This window comes from Mytilus californianus, unplaced genomic scaffold, assembly GCF_021869535.1.
Source record: "Mytilus californianus isolate M0D057914Y unplaced genomic scaffold, xbMytCali1.0.p SCAF_9, whole genome shotgun sequence".
Taxonomy (NCBI): Eukaryota; Metazoa; Mollusca; class Bivalvia; order Mytilida; family Mytilidae; genus Mytilus; species Mytilus californianus.
In genome coordinates, this window is record NW_026262745.1 from 21,384,964 (window position 1) to 21,399,098 (window position 14,135).

Here is a 14,135-nt window from a genome sequence, read left to right on the forward strand (position 1 = left end):
TATCAACTAATTAAAAACAAACATGTTTCTAAGACTAACATACCAATCAGAACTCATCCAATGGATTTTGGATACAGACGCCATAAGCAGTTAGAGAGAAACATGATCTTATACAATGACACAATATAGGCAAATGTAGGATCGTAAATGTTCAGAGCAGAATAGCACGTTTGACCGTTTTTTTTTTTTCCCGTCCCTTGGTGTTTTCTTATTAATTGAGTCAACAAAAAGTTAGAATTAATCAAAATAATGAAACATTTTGTAATTGCAAGTACTAAGTTCGACAAACTGTCCATGTGTTTTCCTTTGTTGATGGTTTTGGATATTTTTGGGGACGGAAGGGGCTTAGGGTGTGGTTCGGAGAAGAAGACCGGAGGCGGTTGACATTGTTGTTGTACTGTCCATTTTTCTCTCATAAATCCTGTTATCTGCATAATTCAAAATCTGATTTAGGTAGACGACTTGCGTTTGAAACAACTACACTTACTTTTTTAGTTAAAAAACCATGGAGATCGGTTATATTTTTACATTTTTTATCAGCTTTTTTCGTTTGGAATTATTTTAGATGGTAACACCATAATAATATTGAGAAATGCATTTTTCTACAAAAATACACCGAATCGTTTTACATGTGCGTAACGTGCTTTTCAACGCTTATCATCAAAATGATATTTTGCTAATCAATGAATTAAAGTGTATGTGTCAACAAAACTAGTAATTTACGAAAAATTATACGAATTTGAGGATACAATTTAGAATCAAATGCTTGCATATATATATATATATATATATATATATTTTTGGTCTTTTGGAAAGTGTTGTTTGTGCTGTATTTAGACCCCTCTACCAAGAAATTTGGTTTGCGTGAACACGTATAAATATTGCGGTTTTTATCCAACGCAATCATAGGTTTGAACGTTGTTTTCAATTTAGAATTGTTTATATTTTTCCGTTTGGGCTTGTATTATATTTGACTTTGGGTTTATATGATCCGTTCATCCTTTTTTGACTCTTTCAAAATTCAAGAGTCTATCCTAAATTGAGGTAAATTATATGGCCTTCCAAATACCGTTTCGATTCCTAACATCACTGAAGAGACATTAATTGTCAAAATCCGGATATGGTGTACAAATTTTTGCACCTCATGTTTGCGGTATACCATCTTTTCCGCAAGTTTATTGTTTTCTGTTTGGTAATAATTTAATAAGATCTGTTTTGTTACATCTTGTGATCCGTTTATTTGGCAATCGCCAATGGCAGTCAGCAGGGTTTAAGAACATCAGTTGTTCGACCTGCTAGTCAAATGCGTTTTGTTAAAATATATTTTTTCACTCATTTGGTCTTTTGGAAAGTGTTGTTTGTGCTGTATTTAGACCCCTCTACCAAGAAATTTGGTTTGCGTGCACACGTATAAAAATTGCTGTTTTTATCCAACGCAATCATAGGTTTGAACGTTGTTTTCAATTTAGACTTGTTTATATTTTTTCGTTTGGGCTTATATTATATTTGCCTTCGGGTTTATATGATCCGTTCATCCTATTTTGACTCTTTCAAAATTCAAGAGTCTATCCTAAATTGAGGTAAATTATATGGCCTTCCAAATACCGTTTCGATTCCTAATATCACTGAAGAGACATTAATTGTCGAAATCCGGATATGGTGTACAATTTTTTGCACCTCATGTTAGCGGTATACCATCTTTTCCACAAGTTTATTGTTTTCTGTTTGGTAATAATTTAATAAGATCTGTTTTGTTACATCTTGTGATCCGTTTATTTGGCAATCGCCAATGGCATTCAGCAGGGTTTAAGAACATCAGTTGTTCAACCTGCTAGTCAAATGCGTTTTGTTAAAATATACTTTTTCACTCATTTGGTCTTTTGGAAAGTGTTGTTTGTGCTGTATTTAGACCCCTCTACCAAGAAATTTGGTTTGCGTGCACACGTATAAAAATTGCGGTTTTTATCCAACGCAATCATAGGTTTGAACGTTGTTTTCAATTTAGACTTGTTTATATTTTTTCGTTTGGGCTTGTATTATATTTGCCTTCGGGTTTATATGATCCGTTCATCCTATTTTGACTCTTTCAAAATTCAAGAGTCTATCCTAAATTGAGGTAAATTATATGGCCTTCCAAATACCGTTTCGATTCCTAACATCACTGAAGAGACATAAATTGTCGAAATCCGGATATGGTGTACAAATTTTTGCACCTCATGTTTGCGGTATACCATCTTTTCCGCAAGTTTATTGTTTTCTGTTTGGTAATAATTTAATAAGATCTGTTTTGTTACATCTTGTGATCCGTTTATTTGGCAATCGCCAATGGCAGTCAGCAGGGTTTAAGAACATCAGTTGTTCGACCTGCTAGTCAAATGCGTTTTGTTAAAATATACTTTTCACTCATTTGGTCTTTTGGAAAGTGTTGTTTGTGCTGTATTTAGACCCCTCTACCAAAAAATTTGGTTTGCGTGCACACGTATAAAAATTGCTGTTTTTATCCAACGTAATCATAGGTTTGAACGTTGTTTTCAATTTAGACTTGTATATATATATACATATATATATATATAACATATTCAAGTATGGAGTAACACATTTATTATTTGTTTTATGGATTTTCCACCTTAGATTTCACATTAAGCTGTTCAGAACATATTCAGAATCAAATTTATAATAACATTTAGTTGTACAAGGGTAAAAGCAAGCTATTGTTCGCGCATGTGAAATATTGACATCAATATTATACCAACGTTTGCACTTTTTCACAGAAACAACAATACGTCGGAACCCGTCGCATTCATATGATATTGATGTGGAACCTAATCCTCCAATATTATTTTGTCGAACTCATGATAACAGTGATGTACAAAAAGGACGTATGCCTTCTCCGGTTCCTGATAACACAAGTGATGTTTCTTGTTCTGATGATTCGGGTAATAATAAAGCTTTCTATTTTTCAAAATCAACCATTTCTATTCTATGTAATGTTTTAAATTTGACGTTAAATATAAAGATAATATTGATGAACAGCAAACAAAATCTAGAGTTTAAGCAATCAAACATTAACATGCTGATAGGGCAAAGCTTGAATTTGAGATATAAACATACATGAAGTGTAACGTTTGCTTTTTAGCAAAAGCTCACCTTCAACATCTATCGGTTTCATCTATCGATTTCAGATTATACTGATACAGGACCTACACCCCCATTCCCATATCGTTCACCAGAAGATTACACTAATGTTAAAAGGGCACTTCCAGCTCTTCCATTGCCTAAAGGCTGTGATATAAGTTTTGATAATGATGGATGTGGTAAGTATTTAGCAAGATGATTTGAATATTTGATTTATTTTTATATCATAACCTGCGTAATATGTTGTTTTGATCGTGAGTAGAAACGGTTGAAACGTAGTCTGTAATGTTTTTGACATTCCGTTCTGAGCCAACCAGGGGTATCTGAATATCACATTTTCTGTCAAAACATGGTATCACATCTTTAATGCAACGACAAGCGATTCGAAAAAGCTGCAAAATAAGATACGATCCATATAAACTGATTGGTCCTTTCATTGAACACACTCTTGAACGTTATCAATTTAACGTCTTAGTAAGACTATTTATTATTTTCTTTATCATTACGTACATTGATTTTATTTTTCAATAATTAATTACATAACTTAACATGTATTGGTATTCTGTTCTTAACATTAATGATGCTACATCATGTTAATGATTATAGTTTGGTATTGTACATACTTCCTATGCCTATATTACAATAATGGAGGAGCTAATAAAATAAAAAAAAAGACTAAATGTAGACTCGTACAAGAATCAGAGCTATGCATCAGGGTTCTACTTCCTTTATATGAACTGAATTTAAAATTCTAAAACAGTAAATTTAAGTAAAACAATATTCGTATTTAAATGTCAGTTCTTCGATACTGGCTACTAATCTGGCTATACTAACGGAGATTAACAGTCTTCCAATTATTGCATCGAACAAGTAGTAGAATAATATTAACGATACCTAGATGCGGACTTGGAACCAGCTTTCAATTACTGCGATTACTCTTAGATCAGTATGATTTTGTCCTTGTCTTTTTCGTTAGTCGATTTAAGTACCGATTTGACGAGGCATGCCTTTAACAATTGATTTTTACATTGTGTTCTTTAGCTGTCCTGTAACGCAACTTTTTACGAATATGGAAGGGTTGAGCACTTAGAAATATGTTTTATCTTGCTTTATTATGTATTTGACCAGTCCAAGACAGGAGCCTGCAGTCCAATGATTGTTGTTTGTAGCCAACAGTCATATGTTTTGGTTTTTAACTTAAATCAGGCCTTAAGTTTTCCCTGCGGAACTGTTTAACATTAGGGACATTTAATAGCTGACTATACGGTATATAATTTCTTCTCACTGTTGCAGGTCATTTGAAAACCATTTTGTGTTTATCGGAAGGTACAAAGACCTTAACGATAAATATTCAGTGTGAACTTCGCAAGTAAAACATGACGGTCTCTAAATTATAGATTCCAGTTACTGACGTCGTGAATCAGTTTTTTTTTTACTTCTACAGTTTTTCTTTCATTTATCCTTGATGGGTGTGTACCCGCTTATTTAATTGTTACTTTTGCACTCTATCGGGAGAGTGTGTATATGTCAACTATGTTTTATTATACTATAGAATATGTTATTATGAATTACAAAAACGGTTTTTGTTGCTGTCTTAGTTTTTTTTTAAATATACAGTCCCTGATGATTGTGTGTGTTTGTTTATTTTTTATTTATCTATGTTATATATCTATGAGGCATATTCGCACACTTTCGGCTGCTGAATGCCAAATATTGTCATGTTAACCAATTATGTCTGTTTGGGTTGCTCACACTATGTTTGTTGTAAACAAAAAGAAACTATAGTCAACTGCCATACAAGCAGAGGGTTTAGCTAGCGGCAAAACCAGGTATAACCAAATTTCTTCGGAAAATGCATGTGCAAAGTCAGGAATATGAATGTTGTTTTCCAGTCATTCCGTTGGTTGATATATGGTTGTGTTAGTTTTTATGGATTTCCTTTTTTTAATTTACCTTGGAGTTTTGTTAAAACATTTTTTACATCGTTGTATTTTGGTCTTTTGATTGATAGTTGTCATAATTGCAGATCCTTCAATCAAATTTCATAATAACATTACACAAGGTTCATACAGATTATATTCTATTCCATTTAAAAAAAAACGAATATCAACACTTACTTACGCCATTTGTTGTGTGCCGACATATTTCGTATGTTTATTTAATACTTTCTTCTTTTTTTTTGTATATCTTTTAATGGTATCGATGTACATTCCATGAAAATTGTTTAATTTTACACTGTTCATTAAATCTTAAATTCCAGACTATCCGATATTAGGTTTGATCGTATTAACAGATATTTCAGGCCAAAAAATGGCCTTTGTCAGTGTAAATTTTTTCTCAAAACACAATAATACAGTGCGTATTTATATTTACAGTAAACATTCAATCTGGTTAGACCTTGGCGAGTTTGAAAGAAAAAGAAACATAAATATGGTTACTTAATTGAAATTACATACTTGTAATTGACTATGAATGTAAATAACAGATATGAAAATATTTGTGTTAAAGCTTAATGATTATCGGAGGTTGATATGCAACCTTAACAGCTTATCTTAAAATATGTGGCGTTCGAGCAGATCTTTTTGTGCTGCGTTAAAGATTTATTTCTTTGATATATCATTTAGTCCGTACTTAATGACAAAGGTTCTGGTGAAATCAAAATCCTCTCACTACCTCTATTTGTTTTTATGCCCCACTTACGATAGTTATGTTTTATGGTCTGTGCGTTCGTTCGTTCGTCCGTCCGTTCGTCCGTCCGTACGTCTGTCCCGCTTCAGGTTAAAGTTTTTGGTCAAGTCAGGTTAAAGTTTTTGGTCAAGGTAGTTTTTGCTGAAGTTGAAGTCCAATCAACTTGAAACTTAGTACACATGTTCCCTATGATATGATTTTTCTGATTTTAATGCCAAATTATAGTTTTGATCCCAATTTCACGGTCCACTGAACATAAAAAAAATGATAGTGCGAGTGGGGCATCCGTGTACTATGGCCACATTCTTGTTTCTACTTACTTCAATGCTGTTTCTATTATTTTTGTGAAATTTATTGCTTTGGTGTTCAAGCATTTTTGTAATGTGATATCCCGTTAAGGAGAAGATACGATAATTAGAACTGTATTCAAAGCGGGACTAGAAAATGGTGGATTAAATCTGGTTTTATAGCTAACTTAACCTCTCACTTGTATGACAGTCGCATAAAATTCCATTATATTGACAACAATGTGTAAGCAAAACAAACAGACATAATAGGTAAAAATGTCAAAAATTGGGCTACAGCAGTCAACATTGTGTTATAAAAACAAACAACTATGTCATTAAAGAAAAACAAAATGGCATGTAGACACTCTATAGACAAAGCACTTAAGCAAAAATGACAGACAAGAATACAAAAACTGACCATAGCACAATAACACAAAGACTTACAAAAAGACAGAATGACGGACAGATAGACAGAAGATGAACAATGTGTTTCATATAAACCCCAAGCCTTTGTTTGCCGGGGCATAAAAAACATTTTAAGTTCACTGAATTTGAAAATATAGTCAATTGCAAACAATCCAAATTATGCTAATTTTCTTGAAAGATGAATAGTATTAAAGTATTAACAACAATACCGAACCCAAAGGTAAATTCGAAAAGAGGGAAGTCCATAAAAACTGACAAAATCAAACGTTAGACTATATTAACTAACGGAAATGGAAAACAACTGTCATCATTCCTGACTTGGTTTAGGCATTTTCCGAAGAAGATGGTGAGTTAAACCTGTTTCTATAACTAGCTAAGCCTCCCACATTTATGACAGCAGAACATTTATAGTACATTTCGGTATTCTAATTTAAGAAATCAGGTTCTATCAGACCTACGAGATTAAGGCCATTCTGTTTACATGAAACTTAATGGTATAATTATATAAGGTAATTTCAAATGATACAAAGAAATGGAGAAAACAAAAGATGGGCACTGAATGTTAAAACTTTTAGTTTCAACAAATTTCTAGTATGACTTTAAGATATAAAAAAAAACATGTATATTTTATTTTAGTGCAATTTGACTTTATGTGATGTTTTAAAAAGAAAATATAACAAGAGAGTGAGTTGTCTCTTTAAAGCGAAATCATTTTTCAAGTGTCTGTTTCTGTTTTTGGTAACCATTTTGAATGTGCTTTGAAATCAAAACTGTTATATTTTTATTAACTATGTAGTGTCCTTTGTTGTGTTTTGGCTATAATTTTGATAGAATATAAAAATAAGGAGATTTGGTATGATTGTGAATGAGACAACTATCCACCAAAGTTCAAATTAAGTAGATATAAGCAATTGTAGGCAATCGTACGGCCTTAAAAATGATAAAAATCCATACCTCATAGTCGGCTTTAAAAAGGCCCCGACATGAAAGACCCGAAACAATTCAAATAAGAAAACTAACGGGCTTATTTACAACAAAACAATTTACGAATAACAGATATGACAGACATGAACCAACGAAAACCACTGAACAACAGGCTCCTGACTTTGGACAAGCACATAAAGAATGTAGTGGGATTAAACAGGTTTGAAGACGCCAACCATCCCCGAACCTGGGACAGTGATGTAACAGTACAACATAAAAAAAAACTATATTTTTGAGTATCCCATTGGATGTAGCATTTTCCTCAACCGCATGTCTCTATATTTTGATACAAATTCTATAGCACATTCATATATAAAATACATCAAGTCTGTATCCTTATTATTAAATAGTAATTCGTCAAGTTCATGATCATCTTAAAATAAGTGGAGCATGTTCATTAGCAGCAGATAACGAAGGATACGACCCCGAAGAAGAAATTGGTAAGCTAATCATATACTTTGAAAGAAATTCTTAATACTTTTAAAAAACATTTTCCAGTTAGATAATGGTAAATGTGAGCCAGTATAGCGTACAAAATTATAAGCCTGGTATTTTTGATGAGTTTTTACCGATGTTTAAATCTAATTAACCCATTATGCAGATAAAAATCAAGCTAAACAAAAACTGTAATTATAAAGTGTTTTTTTTTTTTGTTCTTCATTTAATTGATTATTTAACTTTGGTATTCGATATTCAGTTTTTACAGTCTCTCATACTTTTGTTTTCGAGTTTATACACCCCATAGAAAAATGACTTGGTTTTTGTAGTCTATCAATCTGTATCAATTAATTCAAATGTTTTAAGATATCGCATTGAACCTGCAAGAATAGTATATGAAGACACTGGATTTGTTGAATCCCATATTTTGACTGGGGATTTAATAAAATCTTTGAACTAATTGAGAACTTTTTTTATAGATTCTATGGTTTAACATGTTTAATTAAGGCGACATTAGATTCCCGATGTTAAAATCTTGTAAATCGTTAATGAAAAAACAAATTAAGATAACAAAATCTCAAAATGTCACAATCAAAATAGGACATAATTGGTAATTATATCAAAACAGATAAACAATTATACTGGTATCTAAAGATCTAAGATCTCGAAAATATGTCGCTAGTGAGTTAAGACACCGACAAATGGTATCGGTCAACCAATTCGTGAAGAAGTCTGTAAAACTTAATAGTGTCTATTTCAGTCGTTCTTCTTGATAACTCTTTTGGAGCAGTTTTTGAATAAGGTTCACAACCCTGTTATTGAAGTCTATGTAGTGTGAAAATGCAGGGGCGTAAATTATTTACTGAGATATTTAAACGCAATACGATGGAGCCGACGGGATAAAAACAAATAAGACAACAAAACTCAACGTAAATAATTAATCAAGAATTACCAATACGAACCCCACCTGCTCCGCTAGTTGCACCCGTTATGCTGATCATGGTTCTTACATATTTGTTGGAAAGTCGCATACAAATGATGATATCAATAGCATCAACAATGCTCGAGAAAAACATTTTGTTCATTGAATACAAATCCTGTTACTTCATCCTCCATATCGCTTGCTTCATTTCTTTAGTCCTTGCCTGTTCGTATCACTACTACTTTCCTTCTGAAGCTACTACTGAACATGGCAATTAAAGTATTTATGTTATGATTTGTGTCCTAGTTCATAGATTTTCCCCCAAATTGTTTCACTAGATATGTTAAAGCCCGTTTGAAGTTTTCCTTAATTCCATGGATAACAAATCTATTCTGAGACTGGTTTTCTGCATTTCCAAGAAATTTCAAACACAAGAGAAAATTAAACTGTAATTAAAATAGAATAAACTGTTTAGACGCTACTGTAGTGTAAATTGTGTTTTACACAAATTTTAATATCAAAGCACAGACAACATTACTGATTTTAAATAGGCAAATTTCGCGGTTAAAGATGTGACCTGTTTTGGCAAGATCATAATTGAGACACGTTTTAGCTAGGAAAATAATCGGCCATATTTAGGGGAAATAAAATTGGACATGGTTGGGCGATATATCATTTAGATGATACGTTTGAGCGAAATCGAAAGCTTCAGCGAGGTGGACACATTTTTGGTGATTGACACATTTGAGAGTGTTACATCTGGATGACGACAATACTTGAAGCGGGATTTAATAATTTAGTATTCACCGTATGGAATGGTAATGCTGTCAATTCGAGTGACACTGATACACACGAGAATGGCAGAAAACTTTAAAAAAATATACATATTTTGACACAGATTGACATACAAGTTAATACGATTCTTAAATTTGATGACAATTTTTGAACAACTGAGTGATTAGTAAGTACGAAATATTGCCCATTATCAAGTTCTTATGATTGTATATATTACCTTTTTTTGTTATGCTATAATGTAACTAATGGACACTGCCTTTCTATGTACGGTGCAAAATTTAAGGAGAATGATTGTTTCGAATTTGGTGAGTTTTTATGCTAAGACACTTCTTAATATATGAATATAGGCACTAAATCCTCAGTCAAAGAACACAGCCCAATGAGCTCTGGTCCTTACGCATGTTACAGTTGTAATGCAAATGAAGGTGCGTATGAAATTTAGTCATTTTGATTATGTTTTTTTTTCTCTGGTACATGTATGATAATGTCTGATGTTTTGTTTGAATCTTTCGTTTGACAGAAAAGGTAGAAGTAAATGAATTTAGGACTTCAGCGGTTAGTTTGAACTTGCAACTTTCAAGTCACGTTTCTTTTTTCACTATTTTTTCATGGATGTCTGTAGCGCTACATTTAGCATTACTGGGACAATTTAACACTAATCAAGATAAAACGATGCGATATGTTTGCCAAAGAGACCACTATCCACCTAAACAAATGGTGAGGACAAACAGTTATTTCTTTTTAATTATTCACACGTTAGTATTTACATATTTGAATAACTAATTCTGTTTTTTTTTGGAAATGACTGTGATAAATCTGTTCAGTACTGCACATGACAAATATTTGCTAAAGAGCCGTGTCTTTAAAAACGTTATATATATATCTTTAAACATTATAATCGTCTATTGACTGAATTGCGAATGTTAGAAATAAAGGCGATAGTAGTTAACCGATGTTCAAATCTCGTTAATCGACTCGGAAGACGCAATCAAGATTACAAACAAAATCTTAGGGAATCGCATGAACTTCAAAAGGAGTGAGACTGGGTGGGTCGACAAGGAAAGCGTCTCCTGCTATACATGCATCACTCTCTTTGCGAATTCACACTAAAAACTATCGGCAACAGCTTAGCATCTGTTGGGGTTTTTTTTTTTTTGTCATTATGTCATTCAGTTGTAATGTTTCCGTGTAGTTTCCTTTCTTTCTCGTTGACGATCGAGTTGTTGTACTTTTTGATTCAATTGCCCTTTGATATGTTCTTCATTTTAAACTTATATAAGCGTATTTGACGAAGATTTATGAAATATGCCTAGTTGATAATTTCCGGAGATATAAATGAATTGGGTTATTTTTTATCTTTCAAGACCTTACAATGGTGAAAATGTATTAAAACTAAGGTTGAAACTCCCTGATGAGTTATGATTAGAGTGTCACTGATGAGTCTTATTTTAATTTAGACAAAACATGTAACTTATGTGTTTATGCGCTTTTTTTATATTTCATTGTTTTAGCTTCAGCAAGTATCCAGCTTCCAACCGAAATCCGACTGGAAAAACAATACTACGACCATTACAGTGCTCAGACCAATGCAATGGATTCATGGAAGGAACCGATTATGCCTGACAAAACACTTGATGCGTAAGTTAGCTAAACGAACAGTGTTATTAATTTCTTCTTTGAAAACAGTTTGATCTTGTCTTGTTATTTCCAACTGATTTTTATAGATTGTCCTTATATTCTCCTGCTTTTATCAATTTAAAAAAAGAAGAAAAAAATGCCAAAAGGGCAATTGTATAAAAACGATATCCTAGTGAGTAAAGGATAAAGCGTTCACAACATGTTTAACCCGGCCATATTTATTTATGTGCCTTTCCTAAGTAAGGAGCCTGTAATATAGTGGTTGTCTTGTGTAGCTGTCTGTAAGATTTGTTTTTTTTTTTTCGTTTATTTGTTTGTCCTAAATCAGGCTGTTGGTTTTTCGATTGAATTGTTTTACATTTTGTCAAGAGACATGTATCAATCAACCATTTTAAGAGGATTGACGGTCCAGACCTGCCAACTATCCCGATTTTGGCGGTATTATCCCGATTTTCATGCCTCAACCCGAATCCCGATATCGGGTTCCTAAAACAAGCAAAAAAACCCGATTTTCATAAATTCTACCCGAGAAAATTTTATTCTTACCGATTTCCGGTAATGGAGGACAACATAGAGATATTATCCAATCAAATTCATCGTAGTATCTGATATTCGGGTCATGTTGATTTACCTGAGGATTATCGATCTGTTTTGACACTTAAGTATTATGTAAACATATACACGTGCCTCAATAAAATCAATGATTTGTCAAAGTTTTATGGGTCTTAATTGGTAATAAAATTATTGATCTTTGTTATTTATACCGATCAGCTTGGGAGTTACATAATTAACTGTTTTAATTTTTTTACTTATCATTTAATTGAGATTAATTATATTATAATCAAGTTAACTAGTTAAAAAAATTCTTTAATCAGGTGAACATAGTTAATAATTATCTTAATTATAACTGATCAAAGGAATTTTGCAAATTAAACGTAAAGGCTTGGATGTTGTTTGCACATTGAGACAATTGTTATAAAAGGATATGAAAAATGGAATTGAATCATAACAGTTCAAACTATCACAATGGTTGTTACTCCACCCAGCAAGAAGAAACGTTTGCCATGCCGTTTTCTTGAAAAATGGCAGAATGACCTGAAGTTTTCAGGATGGTTGACCAAGTCCAACATAGTTTGCAATGTATGCATTAATGAAGCAACCAAGTCATTGAGTATCAATTTATTTTAAATAGATACAGTGAAAATACAAATAAAACACTGAAATAAAACAAATATAACACTGAAATAAAACAAATAAAACAAATGAACCAAATGAAAGAAACATCTTTACACAGAATGATACATACAGCATCAAAACAATCTCAAGAGTTCAAGAAACAAACCAAAATTGATCCTAAATATACATGAAATACTTTCTACTGGACATTATAAAAAAAAAAACAGTCACAAGATGGAGCGATACATTTAAATTTTATCCCCGGGGAAAATCCCCCATGGAGGTTTTCAAAAGTTGGCAGGTCTGTTGACCCATGCATGTGACTTATCCAGCTATTCATAACAAAATGAACCAGTTGAGCAGGAACTTCTTACTCTTCCAGAGCAACTACATTGACCTCCAAATTATTGGACGATTTGTGTTGTTCAATCTTAATTTGTTTTATTATTGTTTTTTTGTTTGTTTTTTTTTTGTTTGCCTTTTCGTCGTTGTTTTGGGCATGGTGTTGGTTTATATAATGGTTTTTGATTGCCTCAGTGGTAGATCCTCCCCCTTTGTTTTGAGGCAAAATAGGTTAAGACTTGATATTCACCTGGCATTTACATGAATACGGTATCGTTAATTTCGATTCACTATCCTTCGGTAAATATAATAAATTCAATCCATGAATTGTAAGCGACAAGTTTTGTGTTATAGATAATATGAACTTGGTAAACGAACATTAATCTATCAAAACATTTATGCATTCTATATTGTTAATATTTTTTTTTTTATTATTTTCTTTTTTTTTTGTTTTAAATGTTTATCATACTCAATTGATAATTTTGACATTTGTTAGTTGGATACAAAAAAAAAGGTACCTTATCCCGGCCTCGTTAACCATTAGTAGTATGTAACAATTAGGTTAGTACTTATAAGTTAACTTATTTCTGAAATATATACATTTCTAAATTATAATACATCAAAATAATACATATATCAATATAGAATGATCCGTATGTTTAAAAAAGAAGAGAAAAAAAAAATGAATAAAAATCACAGAAATCTGGAATTTTGGCAACAGCAAAATAAAAATAGAATTTTAAAAAATGTCTTACTTACAGCATTCATTACAGCTCACAAGGATTTTTTTCTTTTTGGATTATATTTGTACAAGCAGCTATGAGGAAAATAAATGCAGATATAAACATAGACAAAACAACAAACATACATATAAACCAACATATAGCAATATTAAATCATAACATAGATGGTGATGTGGATAAGGTAAAGAAATGAAAAGTGCGACTAAATTAGGTATACAAAGTACTTATTATTTTATAATAAAAAATATTCTAGTATTGGAAGCCATGAGTTCCAGCAGATGTTGGCCATATGAAAAGGGGAACTTTTAAAAAATATCTTCTTTTCTAGTATAAGAGATCCTTTGAGGTATTTTTTTAGTCCTGTAAAATTTACCTGATTTTCACAAAGTTTTGTTCTATAAATATAGAATTTTGTCAGGAGTATTATTAAGTCTTTTTATCTTATTATTTCCTATGTTTCTTAAATTTTCTAATAAAATAATATCCATCATAAATGGAATGATTATTTGTGTTTGGTTATAGATCCAATCTCTGAGTTTAATCCATAAATCTGATATTTTA

General features: G+C 32.0%; 1 protein-coding gene across 1 annotated transcript; it reads left to right on the forward strand.

The window, feature by feature from the left end:
• The first annotated feature begins 2,862 nt into the window (after positions 1–2,862).
• Positions 2,863–7,995, forward strand: LOC127715810 (uncharacterized). The gene is made up of 3 exons (XM_052221948.1): positions 2,863–2,936; positions 3,183–3,314; positions 7,871–7,995. The coding sequence occupies exons 1-3, from the start codon at positions 2,882–2,884 to the stop codon at positions 7,993–7,995; spliced, it is 312 nt and encodes a 103-aa protein (XP_052077908.1). The 5' UTR covers positions 2,863–2,881.
• Positions 7,996–14,135: the final 6,140 nt, after the last annotated feature.

What these genes read in the sequence shown, in the direction of transcription:
- LOC127715810 (XM_052221948.1), top strand. Translation starts at nt 2,882, where the DNA reads ATGCCTTCTCCGGTTCCTGATAACACAAGTGATGTTTCTTGTTCTGAT. An exon ending in TTCTTGTTCTGATGATTCGG is followed by an intron (nt 2,937 to 3,182) that starts GTAATAATAAAG and finishes TATCGATTTCAG; the next exon opens with ATTATACTGATACAGGACCT. An exon ending in TTTTGATAATGATGGATGTG is followed by an intron (nt 3,315 to 7,870) that starts GTAAGTATTTAG and finishes ATTATTAAATAG; the next exon opens with TAATTCGTCAAGTTCATGAT.